Genomic DNA, 23,449 nt, shown 5'->3' on the forward strand with positions numbered 1-23,449 from the left:
TGGGAGTTTAGTTCTGTGTATACATATTTATATTCTATTACAGAGAGATTAAATACACACCTGCTCTTGTCTCCCATCTCAGCAAGAGAAAGGTAACACCTGAACCTCCCTCCCATCCCGCTCCCCATGGAGATAAGTGGATTGCAGGATCTTTGGGGCAGGAACTTGTTTTTGCTTCTGAGTGCTATGCACACATGATACTCAAATATCCATGTATAATTGAGAGTGGAAGATTTCATGAGACATCTAGACAAACTTTGAATGAATGCTGGAAAGGAGCCCATTATTGTGGTTTATATTAGTACCAGTCAGTTAGGTGTTGGGGAGATGTCCTAAAATCTGCCTCTCCAGTACAGTTATCTAAAAATTTTTGGCTTAGTCCTAAGCAGCATGCAGGAGCTGGAACAAAAAGTAATTATAATTAACCCATAATGTAATATTGACCACAGTATAATTAAATAAAAATGCTTGAGAAGAATCATACAAAATCCAGCACTATGACACTAATTTCCTCACTTTTGATTTTAAGTTCTTTTTGATGTATTTCCTCAATTTTTTTTGTTTTAAATTTCCTTTCTGAAGTTAAAGTCTTGAGACTTAGTATTGGAGCCTTCTTAAGCAGATCACAAGTCACACAACATGCATACTCCTGAGCAGAAAAGGAAGAAGGAGCTCAGAAAAATGGAAACTTTTACCCCTAGTAGGACAAAATTAAAAGAGCATGAACTACAGTAGGTGAAACATGGGATAGAAATCAGAGGGCCACAAAGCATTTTGAATAGCAATTACCAAAGGTATGAAACAACAAGACATTCTTTATATTGGAAGCAGGAGGCTCATAAGAGAATTGTTGGGTCCATTGGACTACAAGAGAGTAAAGAAATTATTCATATTTATTATAGTAGTGCCTAGGGCCCAACCAAGAACCAGGACCCAACTGTGCTAGGCATGATACAAACACAGAATAGCAGACGGTCATTGCCCCAAAAAGCTTGCAATCTAAATAGACTGCGTCATTCTTTATCATTGAGTGTTGAGATTAAATAAGGTTTCCAAGGTATGATGCTCAAGATTCTTGAAGGAGTTCAAGAATGAAGTAGCTGAGCTGTTCACAAATATGTAATCTCATTAAAATAACGTAATCCTTGGACAATAGCAAATTTTTGTCTTTGCCATTATAAGTGCACTAGCAGCAATTCTGAGAATTAAATACCAATGATCCTCTTATCAGAACCAGGAAAATTGGTTGAAACTATCATTTTTAAAAACAGAATTATAAACACCTGGATCATGACACAATGGAGAGAGGCCAGTGTAATTTAAGCAAAGGAAAATTATGCCTCTTCAATCTACTAGAATATTTTAAGCATGTTAACAAAATAGTGGATGCAGGAGAAGTTGACATGACTTATTTGTATTTTCAAAAAGCCTTTGACAAAGTTGCTCACAGTAGACTGTTAAGGAAACTTAAAAATACAGTCATGAGTGGGAAACTAGCCAAACAGTAGAACACAGAGCAGGAATAAATGGTCTTGTTTCAAAATTATGTACTTAGATTGTGGTAGCTCCCTATATGTTTCCAAATGTGTAAGAGGAGATGGTCTCTGCTTAAAATTTATCATCTAAATGACCAAAAATAAGCCAGATGGAGATGATACTAAGAATAGAGTTCAAGAGCAAGGAGAATGTTTGTTAGACATTGAGATTTTTCCCAGGACTTACTTTTTATCCTCCCTTGTAGGTGAAGGCAGCTCTATGGGCCCTCCAAGGGGGCACTTCTGTGGTGATTGCAAATGGAACCCATCCAAAGATCTCCGGCCATGTCATCACAGACATTGTGGAGGGGAAGAAAGTTGGCACTTTTTTTTCAGAGGTTAAACCTGCAGGTAAGTTGGTATTTGGAGTTTTGGGATGGGGATTAGGTGCAGGACTATTTCTAACATTAGAGTGGGGGAGCCTTTCTGTGGGGATCAGAATGAGTTAATGCTTGCTTCATAGCAGTAGGTTAACTGACAGAATGTACTTTGAGACCACTGGAAACGGACATTTTTTAAAGTTATTTGCACTGTGTTATATATATTGGTCCCAGGATATCAGAGAGCCAGGTGCCAAAAAGTTGTGTAGTTCAAAAAGTTTGTCTCTTTCCCCAACAGAAATAGGTCCAGTAAAAGATATTACATCATTCACCTTGTCTCTCTATTTGTAAAAGTTTATTCTTCTTTGAATGCTGGTCTCTGTGTAATCCATTGTGGGTATGCATGTAGTGCCAAATAGATTGCCTATCTTCAAAAAAGGGAAGAAGGAGGATCCAGGGAACTACAGACCTCCGTCAGCCTCACCTCAATCCCTGGAAAAATCATGGAGCAGGTCCTCAAGGAATCCATTTCAAGGCACTTGGAAGAGAGGAAGGTGATCAGGAACAGTCAACATGGATTCACCAAGGGCAAGTCATGCCTGACCAACCTGATTGCCTTCTGTGAAGAGGTGACTGGCTCTGGATGTGGGGAAAGCGATGGATGTGATATACCTTGACTTTAGCAAAGCTTTTGATAAGTTTCTCACAATATTCTTATCAGCAAGTTAAAGACGTATGGGTTGGATGAATGGACTATAAAATGGATAGAGAGATGGCTAGACCATAGGGCTCAACAGGTAGTGATCAATGGCTCGATGTCTAGCTGGCAGCTGGTCACAAGTGAAGTGCCCCTGGGGTCAGTCCTGGGGCCGGTTTTGTTCAACATCTTCATTAATGATCTGGAGGATGGGGTGGTTTGCACCCTCAGCAAGTTTGCAGATGACACTAAGCTAGGGGGAGTGTAGATACCCTGGAAGGTAGGGATAGGATACAGAGTGACCTAGACAAATTGGAGGATTGGGCCAAAAGAAATCTGATGAGGTTCAACAAGGACAAGTGCGGAGTCCTGCACTTAGGACGGAAGAATCCCATGCACAGCTACAGACTGGGGACCGCCTGGCTAGTCAGCAGTTCTGCAGAAAAGGACCTGGGGGTAACAGTGGATAAGAAGCTGGATAGGAGTCAGCAGTGTGCCCTGGTTGCCAAGAAGGCTAATAGCATATTGGGCTGCATTAGTAGAAGCATTGCCAGCAGATCGCGGGAAGTGATTATTCCCCTCTATTCGGCATTGGTGAGGCTGCATTTGGAGTTTTGGGCCCCCCATTACGAAAAGGATGTGGACAAGTTAGCGAGAGTCCAGCGGAGGGCAACAAAAATGATTAGGGGGCTGGAGCACAAGACTTGAGAGGCTGAGGGAACTAGGCTTGTTTAGTCTGCAGAAGAGAAGAATGAGGGGGGATTTGATAGCAGCCTTTAACTACCTGAAAGGGGGTTCCACGGAGGATGGAGCTAGGCTGTTCTCAATGATAGTAGATGACAGAACAAGGAGCAACAGTCTCAAGTTGCAGTGGGGGAGGTTTAGGTTGGATATTAGGAAAAAGTTTTTCACTGGGAGGGTGATGAAGCACTGGAATGGGTTACCTAGGGAGGTGGTGGAATCTCCATCTTTAGAGGTTTTTAAGCTGCGACTTGACAAAGCCCTGTCTGGGATGATTTAGCTGAGGTTAGTCCTGTTTGAGCAGGGGGTTGGACTAGATGACCTCCAGAGGTCCCTTCCAACCCTAATATTCTATGATTCTATGTGCTCAATGCACCTAAGACCAGAAAATTCTAACAAGTAATGTCCGTTGCGCTATGCCTCTGCTCTCCTCATGTTCTGTGCCAGGAGTATAAGTAGCAGTGCAGTCAGACACAACTCCAGTTCCTTCTTACCACTTTGTGGTCTGCGTTGGAATCCTCTGCTATCTGGAACTGATCCTCTTCACCCTTTTTCTTTTTCCTGTAAACATTTCCAAGTTTTATATAGTTAGTTACTATTATTAGTGGGTTTTATAAATTTAGATGGTAGTTAGTTAGAATCCCCACCCTGAAGAATCCTCTGATCCCCCCCAGCACAAGACTTAGATTATGCTCAGGCTTTAAGAATTGCATCTCCTGTCCTCACTCCTTTTTGGTCAGTGACAACTGCCTGCACTGCCTCTGCTGCCTTAGAGAAGCTCATAGCTCTGCTAAATCCAGTACCTGCTACTCCTTTCCCAGCTGAATACAAGGACTTAGGTCCTCCTAAGCCTCTTGACCGTGATCAGAAGGCGCATAGGAATAAGACTCCTTCAGTACTCACTCCCCACATTGTCACTGACACTCACTACAGTACCAACTAAGACTGAGCACTGGAAGCTGAAGGACTGAAACATCTGTATCAATGATAATCATGCAGTCAGAGGCTTTATCCGCAGTACCGTCACAGCCCCCATAAGGTAACATTGATTATTAAGAGTCCCTTTACACTGACTCCAGCAGCATAAGGTGATGAGATGCAGCCTTCAGGCTCCAGTATCTTATGCCACTCCAGAAATTATATCCTCTCAGACCCACAATCTCCCCTGTTGACAGAATCAACCCTCACCAGGGAAGGTGTAACATTAGGGGGAAGCTCCTTTCCAATTCCATGCTCAGCCTCAGTTTCCTGACATCTGTATCAATGGCTCCACTGATGGAACCAGACTCAAACTTATCTTTGGGAGAGTTGGATATATTGATGGAACCATCATTCCCTCCACTGAGGGAGTTCAGCCCAGACAGGACATGGAGAATCTTCCACTATTAGTCTCATCCCATGCCTTGAGGACCACCACAAACTTTCAACCCCTCATATTGGCCTTACAAGGGGCAGTGGGACCCGTGGCATGCACCCAATGTCTGTGGAATCCAGTTGGGAGTCTTACCACTCCATCCTCCAAGAAGCTAACTAGAACCTATGAAAGAGGATGAAAGCCTAACCAGATCTGCTGGTTGTAAACTGGAGTAACAGAAATAGGATGAAATTTAATAGTGGAAAATGCTAGAGATTAACGTCAATACTGCCTCTTCTGTCCAGGTGAGACCCTGTTGTCGCTTAGTGCTCCATTTGCCAATCGGTGCCAGTGCGAACCCCTGAGGCCAGAGACCTTAGACTCTGCAAATACCTCATGGAGGAGGCAATGCATCCACATGCATACTCAGAAGTGGCACCATCGGACCCACCAGAATGCCCGACCACGTGCGTACGTCCCCCACTGGAACAACACTGGCGGTACCGGTGAAGACCCGTTGAGCTCATAAAAAGCATAGTCATGGGCGTAAGGGGAGGAGGGGTCCTTGGGCAGGAACTCCTTCAAGCTCAGTGTTACCTCATCGAGCCAGGGCAAGCCAGGGGAGAAGTTGTGTGCTGACCATGAAGCACCTGCTCCAAAGAAATCCAAAGCGGAGAGCAAGATTAAACACCTGGACACACCATGACTATCTCGGCAACCAGTGTGCCGCCGGCCCGTCTGGTACCATCCACCCCTCAAGTCCATTGCCACACGCACCAGGCAGACTCTCGTCCCTAATGTCCACAGCAGAACTGCTTCTGCCACTGGATAGCTCCCTGTCACAGCACAGATCACTGGGGATTGTGCAGCCTCCATCTCCAGCAGATGGATCACTGCTCCTGCATGTACCGCATCTTAGGAGGCCTCTGGAGCCAGCACATGCCATATCAGCTCTGCCATCTCCACCAACTCCAATGTCTCCATCCTTTCCTAAGCAACATTCAGACTCGGAGTGGTCATCGGAACTGGGGCCACCCTTCTCACCGACACATAGCCCATGATACTGACACCAGACATGCTCACCATCCTATGCACCTCCAGCGGAGCAGGGGTTCCGGTACCCAAGCAGCCCGCTGCCACAAAAGGGCCCACATGCCTAGTCCTACTGGCATCATTGGGACCCCTATCGTAGCTGCGCAACACCACTACCCCAATACAGGCCCCCCTCGCTGTACACTTCCTCTATGAGGACCCACAAGGCACTGTTGTGCCTACCAGTACTGACCAGGGTATCATCATCCCTGGATGGGGCATTTATTCCTCCTGTCCTCTCCTCACCAGACAATCAGGAGCAATACCAGGACCTCCTACACCACATGTCAATGGCCCTTAATCTCACAGCAGAGGATGTGAAGGACCCCCAGGACGAGTTCTTGAATCTTTTTACAGCCTGCGGGACTGTCAATGATTGCACCCTTCATCCATAAGGCAATCCTTCAACCAGCTCAAACAATCTGGCACTCTCCAGCATCCTGCACCCCAACACCTAAGCGTGAGGAGAGGCACTATTTTGTATTAGCGAAGGACACTAAGTTTCTTTTCATTCACCTACCGTCCAACTCTCTAGTAGCGCAGGCAGCTAGGCAATGCGTCAGACAGCACCATTTTCAGACCACTCCTCCAGATCAAGCAGCCAAGAAGCTTGACCTCCCATCCTCTCTGCTATGGATTTGCAGCCTGTTAGTAAGCCTCATAAGATCTCAGACTCAAACAGTTCCAGTGCGTGGTGCGCATGTATGAATGTATGTACATGATGTACCCATGTATGGAATCCAGATAGGGACCACACCTCTCGAAGAACCATGAGTTACAGTAAGTAACCTCCTTTTCTTTGAGATGTGTGGTCCCTGTCTGTATTGCACTACCTGCCCTTCTTACCATCTGCTTTGGATCCTCTCTGATTCGCAGTAAGAGGAGGAACTGAAGAGGTGTTGATCCACACTACCCCTTCTACCCTTGGCACAGAGCATAAGGAGAAGTAGGGGCTCACGTGTGGACCTACAGGTGCTACTTACTACTATAAGTATATGTACCCAGAGCGGAATACACATCTCAAACTCCAGTTATGAAGGGTAAGTAACTTCTTTATCATACAAGTTAGCAGGAAAGTGATATTAGATAATATATGCTGTCTCTCTCCAGTTGATTGATTGCTCCTGTGTTGGGTGTGTTAATGTTCTTTCTATTCTGTTTTTTAAAAATTTGAAGGGATGGGCTTCTGCTTGTGAAGGACTAGAATCTCAGTCCAGTTGAGGAGAGATGGGAGGAAGCTTTCATAGATTTTTAAGGCCAGAAGAGACCATTATGATCATTTAGTGTCTGACCTTCTGTGTAACAAAGACTTTCAACTAGTGATTAGCAAATATGCTGCAGAACTAGAACATATATTTTAGAAAGACGTTCAATCTTGATTTAAGGGAGTTCAAGTGGTGGTGAACATGTCATATTGCTTGATAATCTGTTTCAACAGACAGTTATTCTTACTATTTAAAACTTTATCTTATTTCCATTTTGAACTTCGCTTACTACAACTTCCTGCCATTGCAGCATGTTTTGCCTTTGGCTACTAGATTAGTCTTCTAGATAAGAGCCCTCCCTATGTAACTAATAAACCATGATTTAGATTGCTTTTTCACCTTCTCATCAATGAGCAAAATAGAATAAGCGCCTCAATTTTCTCAACTTAAAGGAATGTTTTCTAGAGCACAATTCATTTTTGTAGCTCCTCTCTGAAAAGTCTGCAACATGAACACCAGAACTGGGTCCATTATTTTAATAGTAGTCTCACCAATGATGTATACAGAAGTAATATAGTCTCCTAATCCTACTTGATATTCCCATGTCAATACATCTAAATTGGGTAATGTACTAAAATGGTTTGAGTCCTTCCTTTAAGGATGTTCCCCATGAGTACTGATGGGAAACTGCACCTCTCTACTGCTAGACCCCTCACTTGTGAAGTTTCATAAGGATCAGTTTTCTCTCCAGGCTTTTTCAACATCTACATGAAACCTTTAAATGAACTCTGGTCAGATGACAGACTCAAGTGAGAGCAATATGCAGATGATACACAGCTCTACTTATTCTTCACTGCATATGACGAGACCACTACAACTGAGATGATCGAGTATTTGGATGAGATCAGATCGTGGATGAAGAACAGCTGTCTGAAGCTGACCCAAGTGAGAAAGGAGTGATGCTGGCTGATGTATTTTGAGGAATTTGCAGTCATGGTGTGGTCTTTTTTGGTTGATTGTGACATTTTGGAGTTCAGTCTAGACTAATAAGGGGTTGTCTCACAGCCAATGAGCAACTCTGGGTGCCTATATGCTGTGCTGCTTTGACTCTCAGCCCTGACACCACCAGCTCATATGGAAGCATGCAGGTCACACCTAGCTTCCACTGCCCAGTTGATTTTAGCAGTGTGACCGCAACTCCATCGCTAGTGCCAGGTTCCCCCAAAACTGTCCATGCAGTAGCAAACCCTTCCACTGAACACTTACAGAAGTTAAGTTTGTTTTTCCTTTAAAGAAACAATACAATTCAGCTCATTCTTCTTAACTCTGGATCAATTCATCTGCACCTGAAGCTGTGAAAGAAGGAACTGAGACTCATTCAGGTACTGGATGTACACCAGAGGGACTGTACAAGCCTGGGAACTCTACAATTCTGCTCAGAATCTGATTTATATGGACTTTAAAGACATTTTTACCTGAACACATGTGAACCACACGCTTGCTTTCTCTTGTGTTGTGAGGTGTAAAGTAGGAGGGTTTGGCCATTATTACTTTCTCATCTGTTTGGGTTTGTGTGAGATGATGGGTATATTTGACTTGAATATGCTCTGAGCTTTGGGCCTGAATGATATAAATTGCACAACTGCTTGTGTTTTGCAGGCCCTACAGTAGAACAGCAGGGTGAAATGGCTCGAGCTGGAGGCAGGTCCCTAGCGGCCCTACAACCTGAACAGGTAACATGACAATATGGCTTCATTTATTTAAAGTATATTGTATGTTTCACAATAAACACATAAGACAGGTCCCTGCCCCAAAGAGCTCATATTCACTTGTCTGTAAGTTCATCATTTAAATTGCAACATACCGCAACAGAAGGAGGGGTGCAGAAGGATTTGGTCTACTGAACTGTAATTAGAAAATTATGTACATTTGAACCACCATGTTTATATGGATCTAATTATTTTAAATGCAGGCATTAGCCATGTAGAGGATGCCACAGAAGAGTTTTGGGGAGTGAATTTCCCTAATTGCTCCTACTTAAGAGTATACTTAAACTGCCCAAAGAGGAGCAGCTTCATGTGATCTACCACTGAGTGTACCACTGCATTGCAGCTGGGTTGGGTAGAGAGAGGCACTATATAGGGCAAGGCAGGTGCTGGCACAAAGGCAGGGGCATCTTGTTGGGGGTTAGGCAAGAAAGCATAGACCTGCTAGGCAAAATGCAGGGAAGGCCAGAAGAAGGGACTGCAGGCTGAACTGTGTAGTCCTACCACTAGCAAGAGGTAAACTGTGAACAGGTAGCTGTCAGAGGTATGCTGGAGGCCAAGACTAGCCAGGGAAGTGCAGGAACCAGAGAAGAAAGGGTCCAAAGTGGTTGGGAAGACCAGGAGTCTGAGTACTTTGGGTCACTTGGCTTCTATGTATAGGATTTTTGTTCTGTCTCTCCAGAGAGCAGAGATTATCTATCATCTTGCTGACCTGCTAACTGACCAGAGAGAAGAAATTCTGTTGGCTAATAAAAAGGACTTGGAAGAAGCTGAGAGTAAAGGTAACATATTAATGGAGCTAGTAAGCTTAAATATATATAGATAACATGAGTCTATGGGTCTGAACAGAAGGAGAAACGTGAGATGGGAATCTTTCCTCTTATTCAGGAGTTGAGGGATTTGGGAACTAACTGGGATGGTGCAATGATTGTCATCTTGTTTGTCTCAGAGGGTCAAACTTGGGACCTTGAGAGCTGCTAGCACGAGTCCCTAAAGCTTGGACTAAAGGACAATGTCCCCAGTCAGGAGTTGTAAAAGATTCATGTCCTCTGGATCAGACACAGAGGCTTTGTAACACACTGAACAGTGCATGACAAAAACTGTTTAGCGCTCCAGGTTGTCAGGAGAAAGAGACTGGCTGTGGAAACGCATGTAGTGAGCATCTTGTGTGTCTTTGCAGTGACTGCTCTGGTCTCTTTCTGGGTTTGTTAAAACAATATGCTCTGTCTGTGTGGGAGAGAGTATTTTGTCTCCTTTTGTGGTCAAGCTGGGTGTAAAACTGATGATGTGTTCCAAAAAGAGAGACATCCACTTCTTAACTAGGAAGTTTCTATTCTATTGAGGCTGCTTACTATGGCCCCCTTCTTCGAGTAGTGTCCCTGTGGGTGCTCCATTCTAGGTGTTGGTGCATCCTTGATCAGAGATTTTTATCAGCAGTGCTCATCTGGGTTGCGCATGTGCCATTGGCACCCTTTTTGGCACACACAACCCAACCCTCTCAGTTCCTTCTCAGCTATCCGTGGTCCAAGATAGAGCCCTCAGCAGTTCTTCTCAGCTTGACAGTTAGCTTGTTGTTAGTTTTATTGTTAAATTTTAGTCAGCTTTCCTTTCAGTACTTACCTTCCTTATAACCCTGCAAAAAAAAAAAAAATATATTCATTATGTATTTCCCCTCTTCCTGTCCCCTATAGAGTAGGTTAGAGGTTCATTTCGCTCCCTTTCACGTAACTGCACCATGCCGGTTTCACCTGGCTTCAAAAGATGCACATCGTCTAGAGACGCAATCCCAGCATCTGACGGGCATTCACAATGCATCACAGGCCTCGGTGCAGGACACATAATGCAAAAAGGTGTCCACTATAAAAATTTGAAAGTCAGAGCCAGATGCAACAGAGACCTGTGGCTGAAACTCATTCTCATGGAGAAGTCTGTCAGACCCACCTCTGACCCTGAACAGGGTAACACCTTGTCAGAGGGAAAATCCACTACAAAACGTCACACAACCCCACCTGGAACCAACACAGCCAAGGGAAGGCAGTCACCAACCACAACGGGTAGAAGGCCTGGTACCGATGAGGCTATAAGTTCCTCAGGTACACCCACTGTCTCAACTCCGAAGGGCTCCAAACGACCCAGTGCGGAGTTGAGAGGCAAAACTAAACAGCCCTCCTCTGATACGGCACCGATAAAACTAAGCATTTGCAAACCACCAACTAAAGTGACAGCAACCACTACAGTGTTGGCACCCATAGAGTGTACAGCACCAACATGCATCACGGCACCAACACCGACTGAGAGAAGCACCGATAACTACGGCGCCCTCAGCACCAGCAACTGTGTCAGCTCTGCTCCATATACCAGCACCCACCCCCGTGTTTAGCCGGCACCAACTATGGCATCGCCATAAAAACATATTGAGAAACAGTGCCACCATGAACAGAGAAGATACTCTCAACATCCTCTCCTCTATCACCACTCTACAGCACAGATACCTCCCCAATACAGTTCATTCACAGCAAAAACATCTCCCCAATCCCTTTCTCCAGTGATGATGAGGACGAAGGAGATGGAGCTAGGTTTTCCTCCCAACACTCCTCTCCCAGTAGACCTAACATACGGTCAGCCAGGCTTAGATCACAACCCAAACACCCCACATTCGAATGGTGTGGTCCATTGGTGGTTTGGACCACCAATTCCTTATCATATGAAGTGGCCAGGCTGGGATAATAGCTCTACCTATACCAGATCTTACAGTAGACCTCCAAGTCCCCACAGAAACAGACCCAGATCACCCGCAAGGTCTGTCACAGCTGGTACTGAACCTCCTGAACCCACAGCGAAATGGAGGAAACCAGGCAGCAGGAGACAACCTGCAGACAACTCATCGTCATCACCAGACAAGGCTATAATCCCTGCACCTCCTACCACTGCAGTCAATTTTAAGCAGTTCCAGAAGTTGTTTGGAAATCCCACTCCAGGAGGTTGCAGAAACACAGCACACACTGTTCAAAATCCTTCAGACCTCAGCCTCCTCAAAAATTGCTTTTCCAATTGAAGATGCGCTGATGGAACCAGCCAACAATATATAGCAAACACCAGCCACCATTCCCACCACCTGTAAAAGGGCAGATAAAAAATACTATGTTCCTGCTAAGGACAGAGTTTCTCTTCACCCAACCAGCGCCAAATTCCCTTGTCGTGGAGGCAGCAAACCACAGGGCCAAGCAGCAGCAGCAACAGCACAAATTGACTCCTCAGGACAAGGATGGGAAAAAATTAGACCTATTTGGCAGGAAGGTTTACACATCAGCAACTGTACAGCTACTAGTAGCCAATTATTCAGCACTCTTATCTAATTATGACCGCAATAACTATTCAAAGTTATTTGAATTTATTGGTGACCTTCCTGACAATAAAAAGGAGCAATTTCAGTCTCCAATAAATGAGGGTCAGTTGGTAGCAAGAACCACGTTGCAAGCCTCTCTCGACGTCGTGTACACTGCAGCCAGAACGGTAGCAACGACCATCGTAATGTGCAGGGCTTCTTGGTTCCACTCTGCAGCTCTACTTAGAAAGTTGCAATCTACCATAGACAATCTCCCATTTGATAAGGTGAAGCTCTTCACGGAAAAAAACGACAAAGTAACGCACACAAAGAAGGATTCACAAGTCACGATGTGCCCCCTCGGCATATACACACCTGTGATGAGGAGAAAACAATATAGATATCAACCATACACACAGAGATATCAACGATATCGGCAGCACAGGTGATATGACCAGGCACGTACTAGGCGGAGACCTCAAAGACATGTACAGTCAACCCAACAACCATCGACATCCCAGTTTGACTCTTCTAACCCACAATTTTGAAGCCTTGGTCAACGGTCTGCATGACCTCCCATGTCATCCAATGCCAACATTGTCAGCATCAACTAATCTGTTCAGTTACCACCTGCACCCCTTCTATCACAACTGGGTGAACATCATAATGGACAGATGGGCTTTAGAAATTGTTCGGTTGGGATATTCCATCCCCTTTATAGCCATTCCCAATACCCAACCATCCTCCACGTCCCTGTTCAGGGACCCCTCTCATGAGCACCTATTACAATAAGAGATGTAACACCTACTACAAATAGGTGCCATAGAATATGTCCCTCACCAACACAGAGGAGGAGGCTTCTATTCCCATTACTTCTTGATCCAAAAGAAAACAGGAGGATGGAGACCCATCTTAGACCTCAGAAGACTGAACAAGTTCATAAAGGTACAAAAATTCAGGATGGTCACACTGTCTACCATAATACTGGCGCTGGAACAAGGGGACTGGTTTGCAGGCCTCAAGTTTCAAAACGCATGTTTTCACGCCATTATCCATCTGGCACACAGAAAATTCCTGAGATTCATACTGGGAATCAATCACTACCAATACACTGTATTGCCCTTTGGCCTTTCTATGGCACTGAGGGTCTTTTCCAAATTGTTGGCTGTAGTAGCAGCTCATCTAGGCAGGGAAGGAATCACGATATTCCCCTGCATGGACGACTGCCTCGTAAAGGCGTACAGTCAATTACAGGCCATTCAAGCTGTTCAGCACACAAGGGCACTATTCGAGAAGTTTGGACTGATGATAGACTGCAAAAAGTCCACTTTCGAGCCCATGTAACAACTAGAATTCATAGGGGCTCACCTGGACTCACTAACGGCCAGGGCATCACTACCAAAGACCAAGTTCGATACCATAGTAAACCTGGAATCCACAAGGAGCAGCCCGATGCTGAAAGCAAGAGAGGGTCTTCACCGGGCGCAGACAAAAGAGTTGGTACCAAAGAGGCTCTAGGTTCTAAATTAATACATTAAACAGTAATAAAGTCACAAGGACCAGATGGTATTCACCCTAGAGTTCTGAAGGATGTGAAATTGCAGAACTACTATGTTTGTAACCTGTCAATTAAATCAGCTTCTGTACCAGATGACTAGAGGATAGCTAATATGACGCCAATTTTTAAAAAAGGTTCCGAAGGCAATCCTGACAAATACAGGTCAGAAAGTCTAACAGCAATACCATGCAAATTGGCTGAAACTATAAGAAAGAACAGAATTATCAGACATATAGAAGAACACGATTTTTGGGGGGAAGAGTCAATACAGCTTTCTAAAGGGAAATCATGCCTCACCAATCCATTAAAATTCTTTGAGGTGGTCAACAAACATGTGGACAAAGGTGATCCAGTGGATATAGTGTATTTGAACTTTCAGAAAGTCTTTGGAGAGATCCCTCATGAAAGGCTCTAGAGCAAAGTGAAACAGTTATGGGATAAGAGGTACGGTCCTCTCATGGGTCAGTAACTAGTGAAAAGATGGGGGGGGAAGAGGTCAGAATAAATGGTCAGTTTTCAGAATGGAGAGAGGTAAATAATGATGTCCCCTAGGGATCTCTACTGGGACCATTGCTATTCCAGCATATTCATAAATGATCTGGGGTAAACAGTGAGGTGGTAAAATTTGCAGATGATACAAAACTACTCAAGATAGTTGAGTCCAAAGCAGACTGTGAAGAATTACAAAGGGCTCTCACAAAACTGGGTGACTGGGCAACAAAATGGCAGATGAAATTCAATGTTGATAAATGCGAAGTAATGCACATTGGAAAACATAATCCCAAATTTACATACAAAATTACAGGATCTAAATTAGCTGTTACCGCTTAAGAAAGAGATCTTGACATAATTGTGGATAGTGCTCTGCAAACATCCACTCAGCCCTTGTCTACACTTACCTGGAGATTCGGCGGCAGTCGACAGGAGTTCCGCAAACTATGCAGAGTAGCTTGCGTAACTCACGTCGATTGCTCTGCTTCCCTTCTGCACGCTGTCTACACTGCGCTGTCTACACTGTTCCCGTCGACGCAGCGCTACGCTACTTGAGGGGGTGGTTTACCAGCGTTTATTTCCTGATCGATTGAGCGGGTCTACACTAACCACTCAATCGATCCAGAAAGATCGATCTGGCGGCTGCGAATTTGCCGCCGTCAGTATAGACATGGCCTCAGTGTGCAGTGGCAGTCAAAAAAGCTAACAGTGTTAAGCTCTGTTAGGAAGATAAGAAGACAGTAAATATCATTATGCCACTATATAAATCCATGTTATGCCCACACCTTGAATACTGTGTGCTGTTTTGTTCACCCCATCTAAAAAAGATATATTAGAAATGAAAAAATTACGGAGAAGGACAACAAAAATGATTAAGGGATTATGGAACAGCTTCCATATGTGGAGAGATTAGAAAGACTGGGACTGTTCACCTTGGAAAAGAGATGACTAAGGGTGCGTATAATAAAGGTTTATAAAATCATGAATGGTGTGGAGAGCGTGAATAAGGAAGTGTTATTTATCTCTTCACATAACACGAGAATCAAACGGCACACAATGAAATTAACAGGCAGCAGGTTTAAAACAAACTAAAGGAAGTACTTCTTCTCACAATGCGCAGTCAACCTGTGGAACTTGTTGCCAGGGGATGTGATCAAGGCCAAAACTCTTAACAGGGTTCAAAAAATAATAAGATAAATTCATAGAGAGTAGGTGTGACATTCTCCAGGGTACAATCTGGACTGTTGAACAGCTGTCCCCCTCAGTTCTCCAACCTAGGGTGCCTTTTACACGCCTGGCCAGCTCTCACACAGCCTTCAGCATGTAAATTACCACCCAGCTATACTGCAAGAGTGCAGCCAGCTTTCATATACTTTACCCTTCATATACTTACTGCAGAGCAACACCGGCAAAATTCCCACTCCCACACTTGTTCCTGAGAAATGTGCATCTTGTACCCTCCTGGACAATACAAACTCCTAGAAAGGCCGTCATTTCATTCATAGAAAATTATATGCACAAACCCTTTTATCTCAAATTAAATTTCCCAAACACTTCAGTCCAAACATACTGACTGAGATAAAACAATAAAACAAGTTTATTAACTACAGAAAGATAGATTTTTAAGTAATTACAAGTAATGAGGCATAAAAGTCAGAATTGGTTGCAAAGAAATAAAAGGTAAAATGCAGACTAATACCTAACTTAATAAGCTAAGTGAATTTAAAGCAAAAAGGTTTTCTCTCACCATATGCTTATAACAGTCTGGCTGGATTTTTTCAGCCAGGACTCCTCCCCCTGTTCAATGATGCTTGTTTGGTCTTTCAAATGTTGATGACATGAGTAGAGATGAGGGGGGAGAGGTGATTTGGGATCTTTGTTCCTCATTTTTATATCTTTTTCCTCCTCTTTGTGAATCATCTCCAACTGGGATTCAGGTGACAGCCAGTCTGTTTACATGGGAACCCCCAGCTGTTCCATTGCCAAGATTTAAATTTCTTGCTCAAACCCTTCTTCCTGCCAAAGAATGACCATTTGATTTTGTTGATGCCTTCTTGAGGCATCAGTTTGTTTTTTGTTTCTGAGGAACTGGTCTGTGTCTGCATTTCTAACCTTGGAGCATGTCTCACCAATGTCAGACAATAAAATCTTATAACTTTACATACAATGTTGCTACACATATTTTACCAGGACGATAATGATCAGCAAATTATGAGTTTTGAAATATCTCACAAGGCATACTTTGTATAAGATTTATCATAGTTTTGTAAAAAGGATAAACATGAAGGTGCAGACTATCACAATAGGTCCATCAATGGCTATTAACTAAGATGGTCAGGGATGCAACCCTATGCACTAGGTGTCCCTATACTCTGTCTGCCAGAACCTGGGAGTGGACAGCAGGGATGGATCACTCAATGATTGCCTGTTTTGTTGATTCCCTCTGTAGCGCCTGGAATTGACCACTGATCAGCAGGTCATGCTGGAAGATCAGTAGGTATGCCTCATTCAAAGAGGAGAGTGTCTTATTAGTCAGTTTTTCTGCTGATCTGGGCCAAGTTAATCATGAATGAGGTGACATGAATTACTTTACCTGTTTGATCCAGGCAGCTTTGCTGAGCTGGTGGAAGCTGGTGGCCTGTAAGTTCATCTCAGGGCAGATCTTTTTGGACAGAAAAGTGTCTGTATAGTTTCTTAGGCAGATCTGAGGAGGTGGATGGAACCTGGATATCTAGTCTCAAGCAGTTGTGAAGTATCTCCAGCATGACTTAATCATCTCTTGTTTCAGGGAGATTGGCACTTCCTTTGATGAAGCGACTGAGTCTGTCTACATCAAAGCTCAATAGCTTGGCCATAGGACTTCGTCAAATCGCAGCATCCTCACAGGACAGTGTTGGCCGTGTCATTCGCAGAACACGAATTGCAAAAGACTTAGAGTTGGAACAGGTGACTGTGCCTATTGGGGTCCTGCTGGTGATCTTCGAATCCCGCCCTGACTGCCTCCCACAGGTACATGAGGGGAAATAAAACTGGATGGAATCCCCATCACTGGAGTTGAACAAGTTGTTGGATAAACACCTGTCAAGGATGGTCTAGGTTGACTTTGGCCTACCTCAAGCATAGGGGGATGGCTTGCATGGTCTCACACAAGGTCCCCTCCAGCCCTACATTTCTATGAATCTGTGATTGGTATAGAAACTTGTGTTTAGTGCAGATTTTGTGCTATCCCCTCCCCTCATACAGAACTTCCAGTGATATAGATAGAAGCCTCATACATCGATAGTATGTAACAGTATGTTTCTATATTTCTTTGTTGAGTAGTGTCCCTATGGGTGCTCCACTGTGTGTGTCTGTGTTCCTGAATTGCTGACTGGAGACATTTGGTAGCAGTGTCCATTAGGCCTACACATGTACTGTCTCTCCTGATGCTGCACAACAAGGCTAGCCTTTCCTTTTTACCTTATGCCCACGACCTGAAATTATCTCTGATCAGTGGGCCTCTGTTCATTGAAAGGCGTAATCCATTCAGCTTCACACCATAGTTTCTCTCATGGGAAAATGTTGCAGGATGAAGTTTTATTCCCCTTCTAATAAGGTCCTTCTGCAGTGCAGGGTTGAAGGTGTTCTCTTCATGTGTAGTAGAGTTCTCTTCACTTTCTAATAACCAGAATAAAAGGTGTGTTGAGCAAGTGTCTTCCCCAGCCTGCTCCTAAGAGTCCACACACACTGGGGAGTCAAAACTTTCCCTTGGGGGATTCTTCATTGTCAGAAATTAAACATAAAAATCAGTTCATACAGGCCCCCGAGACTTACATCTTCGGGCTGCTGAACCCCCAACCCATGCCCTCTCCAGAGCCACTCTTGCCTTCCTTGTACCCAAGTAGTGGAAATCACTTCTGTGAATCAGCAGAACCCACAGAACTCTTTTCTTGTTATGATCTGATATAAAAGGTTTTGGAGTTCCCCTTATAACTTTGTTTGCTTATTGCATAAGAAATACAGATTTGGCTTACCCTGGGGAATGTTATGGGCAGTTATATAATAATGTATTACTATGGAAGTGAAATCTGACTGAGGTGGGAAATGGATATCCCTTCAGTTTTTGCTATAATAGCTACTTAACTCAATCTCTCTCTCCCCCCCCCCCCAAATATTTGGGGTAAAAAAAAAAAGACTTTGTTAAAGAGTCAGTGCCCCACAGTTTGGTTTACTTCTCAAATCCAGGGAAGACCAGATTTGATGTTCCTGTTATTTCTAAGCTTAAAATAATTTTTTCTACTTATACTTTAAGATCCAGCCAGGCTGTTTTTACACCCCATAGTGAAGGGTGTAAAAACACTTGCTAGTAACTTTAATGCTACTAATTTAAATACTCCATTTGGGAAGGAGAGATATTTCTCATAATAACTGATATGTGAGCAGTTATTAATTTGAACTTTAAATGCCTGATGGGGGTATATATGCCTCTATCTCTAAACTCAGTTATATGTCATAGATGTGAAGGCTGATGGATCCAGTATGATCATCTTATCTGATCTCTTATGTAACACAGACCAAAGAATTTCCCACAGTAATTCCTGCATCAAATCCATACTTTACAGTTGAGCTACAACATATCTCTTAGAGATCCAGTCTTGATTTCAGATCCACTGTGACCCTAGGTTGGTTGTACCATTGGTTAATTACATTTGCTGTTAGAGTTGCTCTTGATTTCTAGCCTGAAATTCTCCTTCCAGCCAGTGGACTTTTTTGTGCTTTTGGCTACTAGATTTGAGTCCTCTACCATCAGAAATCTTCTCCCATGTAGGTACTACTAGACCAAGGTCAAATCGCCTCTTAAGCTTTTCTTGGATAAGTTAAATATATTGTTTCCTGAATATTTCACTGTAAGATAGGCTTTCTAGACCTCTAATCATTGGTGTAGCTATTTTCTGATCTCTCCAGTTTTTCTATACCGTTTTTTAAAGTGTCGATTCCAGAACTGGATTCAGTATCCTAGTAATTTACCTAATGCTGTTCTAATGATTTATGTAAGGGAAAGGGGATGCTCTGAAGGGACAAAGCTGACAGGTTCAACACCTTTCAAAAACATAGAATGGGGTCATCAGGGTGATGAATGGACATCTTAACACACAATACCAGAAAAAGAGCTCTTTGTAGCTCAAAAGCTCATCTCTTTCACCAACAGATGTTGGTCCAACGAAATATATTACCATACCCACCTTGTCTCTCTAATACCTGAACTGATCTTCTTTGTTTGTGTATCTGCTCTTAAACACAAGATCCTGGGAGATCTCTAGGCTTAAAGATCAAAGTACCAGTCAGACTGGTCAGGGAGGGAGAGAGCAGGAAGTCTCCCTAGGAAATATATCCTCAGTCAGCAAAAGTAATTATAAACATGTTCTCACCTGACCATCGCTGGGGAGCAGATTAAAGAGAGAGACTAAAAACACTGTCAGGCAGGAGACAAAAAGCAGGATGCTGGTTTTCAGATGAGATCAGAACATCAATTTACTGTACTGTGTAAGGAAACAATCTTTCCTTTCCTTTACTGTAACATAAATGTTGTTAACTTGTTTCCTGAATGCTGTGTTTTCTATTCCAGTTTTTCTTTTCAGTATGTAGTACATTGCTGTGTTCAGGCAGATAACCATAACACTTTACACATTCTACAATGAGGGCAAAGTTCATGTTACTGTCAGAACCATAACTTTCATTTCTGTGCTTCTGAATGTTTGAAATTCTGACCCTGCTATTACTTGAATATCACTTTTTGTGTATGAGTTATTAAAATGCTGTATATTTATATTTCAGAATGTGATAGGCACTGCACTGCACTACACAGACACACAGAATTTTACAGTCCATACCCCAAAGAAGTTTACAATGTAAAGACAAAACAGAGATGCAGGGTAAGAGGGAAGAATAGAACATTTAAAAGATCGAGAGATGACTTGATTGTAGTGTATAAGTAGTTTCATTGGGAGAAAATACTCGGTACAAAAGGGCCCTTCAAACTAGTGGAGAAAAAAACAATGGTTGGAAGCTAAAGCTAGAAAAATTCAAATTAAAATTAAGGCACAAAGTTTTAACCATGAGAGTGACTAACCATTGGAACAAACTACCAAGGGACATGTGGATTCTCCATCTCCTGGTGTCTTCAAATAGACACTTCCTTCTGGAAAATATGCTCTAGTCCAACAAGTTCCTGGGCTGAATACAGGGGTAATTGGGTGAAACATAAAATCAAAGTGAGGAAGATGATGAAAGGCACATCTTGTTATATGTTTCTTTTTCATATTAATTATTCTATCTAATAGGTCTATGATAACTTGTTTATTTTAAGCAACACAGTAGAAGAGGAGGTCCCCCACTTGTGGGAGTTCTTCATTGGCCACTTCTGGCTGGAATGAGTGGTGCAAAGTGACCAGAGTGGACTTGAGAATCTTGCTTTAAGAATCTAATCCAATGCAGTAGTATTAACACATGAACCTACACCATTAATTGCCACCTAGTTAGTTTTCAGTCTCATTCATCATAGTCAGGCTCTGTTTATACTCTGAGATATCAAAGAACATTTTAATTCCTGTTGAAGTAGGTGCTTTCTCAGGTGGCAATTAACTAACTTAGTTCTTTTCTAGGGCAGCATGGGTCAACTCTAATCTTTCACAATAATGCGCACTTTGGTCTCAAACACTTTTGAAAAGCTCAACACTTAACATCCCATGAAAGATTATGGAAAGTAGTCAATACATGTAGCAGACCTACACTTGAGTTTATTTTCCTGAGGAAGGATGCCCACACAGTTATACAGTTCATCCCATACCTCATACCAAAGTTCTCATGTCACTTGACATGTCCGTCAGCACTTGGCTCATTGCCAACAGTATTTTGAAAATTATGGACTTGTTTCTGCAATATATTACATTTTCAGCCCAGGAACTGTATGTGCATGGTGCCTAACAGCTCTCCATGGAGAGAAAACAGATAATCTTATGGTGTCTGTATCAGTAGATGTATTCTCTGGTGCTAATCTCTTCTCTCACTTTTTGACAGGTGTCTGCTTTGGCCATAGCCAGTGGAAATGGCTTATTGCTTAAAGGAGGGAAAGAGGCAGCACATAGCAATCAAATCCTTCACCACCTAACACAAGAAGCACTTTCCATCCATGGGGTCAAGGATGCAGTGCAGCTGGTGAGTGCCTAGAAATGAATCTAGAATTTGTCACCATGTGTATGCAGTATACACAGAGTACTTTCTGGATACTTTCTGCTCAAAGGCTTTTATTGTCTGAACTCCCATTAACATCTAAGTCTATAATAATGTCTTGGCTTGGTTACTCCAGGTGAACACCAGAGAGGAGGTAGAAGATCTTTGCCGTTTGGATAAACTGATAGATCTGATCATTCCACGTGGTTCTTCTCAGCTGGTTAGAGATATCCAGAAAGCTGCTAAAGGAATTCCAGTTATGGGGCACAGTGAAGGGATCTGCCATGTATATGTGGATACAGAGGCTAGTGTAGAGAAGGTCACCAGAATAGGTAAGATGGAAGATGACTTTTCATTCTGATCGGTTGGACTGAGTTTCAACAGAGCTGTACCTCGTCTGCTTTTTGACACCTCTCTAAGGTATGTGAAGTGGTATGTAACCAATTGTCCATTCTTCAACCCCAGTCAGAGATTCAAAGTGTGAATATCCTGCTGCTTGTAATGCTCTGGAAACGCTATTAATTCACCGAGACTTGCTGCGAACCCCCTTGTTTGACCAGATCATCGACATGTTGAGAGTGGAACAGGTTAGTCGAGCACAGTTCACTTTCTATTAATAGTTTGGTGTGGCAGACAGTGGGATTGGCTGGAAACAGAGATGTGCATCTCCTCTCTGCAGTGGCTTATAATCAAATGACAGTATTGCAAATGTCATCCTATCTTGAGATATGAGCTTTGGGGCTCCTTGCTTCCTCCTGCCACCAATTGTCCTGCATAAAGGTGACTCTGGAAGTAGTTCCTTCAGAACTCATGTTGCCGCTGAGCATGAGATGGTCCTTAGTGAATAACATTAATCCTCTTCCTTCTCTTGGGCTACATATGTTCTCTCCATTGCACCTCCTGGAATTAGGAGCAAGGGACCCTATTGGTCCTGACTCCTCCACATGCTGCTACTAGCCCACCAGGCCATCCCCCATTCTTTTTGAGTCTGTCCTTCTTCTTTGTCTTATTCTTAGTCAATTCTCCTATTTTCTCCTACCACTCTCCTAATCATTCCTCTTGCACCTGTTCTTTCCCCATTCTGTTCAACCCACACCTGTACATGCAAGATGTCTTTGCTTCTGTCCATCCTGTTCCCCTAATGTCTCAGCAGACACAGCAGAGCAAAGCTAATACAGGATGTAATGAATTTCACACTGGTACTGCAGTTCCCGCAGGTATTACTAGAAACGTTTCTGGACGGGGGTGGTTTTAAAATGCTCTGGGTTTCAGAGAAATGCATGATTCTACACTCAAGTTAGACCTTGTGTGTTGGTGAACATTACATGATATGACATGTTATGCTCTTGGAATGTGCAGGCGGTGATGATTAATGCAGGAAATACACTGTTAAAGAGAAGGTGAGCTATATATCCTGATAAGAAATCCCAAAGTGGCATATTAAGAAAAGAATAAACTGAAAGCTGGTCTAAATCTTAACTGTATCAGGCCTGGTGGTCTACAAAAATGTGTCCATGATAGCTAATCAGTGACCAATATTGACAATTCTTCATGTACTTAACAGAATTTTTTAAGGCAAGAAAGGACAATTATGATTTTAGGGCATGTCTACGCTACAAACTTTTGTCGACTCAAGTTAGTATATCACTTGTGTATGTGCATGCTTGGTTCCTTGTGTCAACAGTGCACATGCTTACCAGGACTCCTTGTATCATCAATACAGAGTATGGCGCACCATGTGTAGCTATCCCACTGTGCAACTTGCCTTAACTGAACACGTTATTCTTTGAAAAATTTTGTCAGTGTATGAAGAGGCTGAAACATGTCATGCTGGTGTGACTGGGAGTATGGGGTCAACTTTGCAATAATCTCCATCCCATACTATAATCCATATCCCATAAATTTTGCGCCTTTTTTTTTTCAAAATCTCTCAAACCCATGCAATCCTCCTTGCTGATCACCCTCTCTGATGGAAGCATGGAGCGTTCACAGCTCTGCAATATTGCCATGGATGTTGCAAGCACGGGGTGCACAATACTGTAAAGTTTACAGAACTGCAAGAAGAACCGAATGAGAGGAGAATGTGATGATTCCTTGGAGGCTAGATTGTTGTGCGACGTAGCGAGAACCAATTCATGGTTGTTGGTAGCATTTA

At 43.2% G+C, this 23,449-nt stretch overlaps 1 protein-coding gene across 4 annotated transcripts in view; it reads left to right on the forward strand.

The window, feature by feature from the left end:
- The window catches only part of ALDH18A1 (aldehyde dehydrogenase 18 family member A1), a 105,376-nt gene that overhangs the window by 65,881 nt on the left and 16,046 nt on the right, over positions 1 to 23,449 (forward strand). For all 4 annotated transcript variants that reach the window (XM_067536991.1, XM_067536992.1, XM_067536993.1 and 1 more), the window contains 7 exons: positions 1,742 to 1,886; positions 8,604 to 8,677; positions 9,393 to 9,492; positions 16,874 to 17,094; positions 21,142 to 21,279; positions 21,431 to 21,626; positions 21,760 to 21,881. In XM_067536991.1, the coding sequence (XP_067393092.1) occupies positions 1,742 to 1,886; positions 8,604 to 8,677; positions 9,393 to 9,492; positions 16,874 to 17,094; positions 21,142 to 21,279; positions 21,431 to 21,626; positions 21,760 to 21,881 (996 nt within the window). The remainder of the gene's footprint in view (positions 1 to 1,741; positions 1,887 to 8,603; positions 8,678 to 9,392; positions 9,493 to 16,873; positions 17,095 to 21,141; positions 21,280 to 21,430; positions 21,627 to 21,759; positions 21,882 to 23,449) is intronic.

This window comes from Emydura macquarii, unplaced genomic scaffold, assembly GCF_026122565.2.
Source record: "Emydura macquarii macquarii isolate MOO-44397 ecotype Brisbane River unplaced genomic scaffold, CSIRO-AGI_Emac_v2 contig_3692, whole genome shotgun sequence".
In the NCBI taxonomy this organism is placed as follows: Eukaryota; Metazoa; Chordata; order Testudines; family Chelidae; genus Emydura; species Emydura macquarii.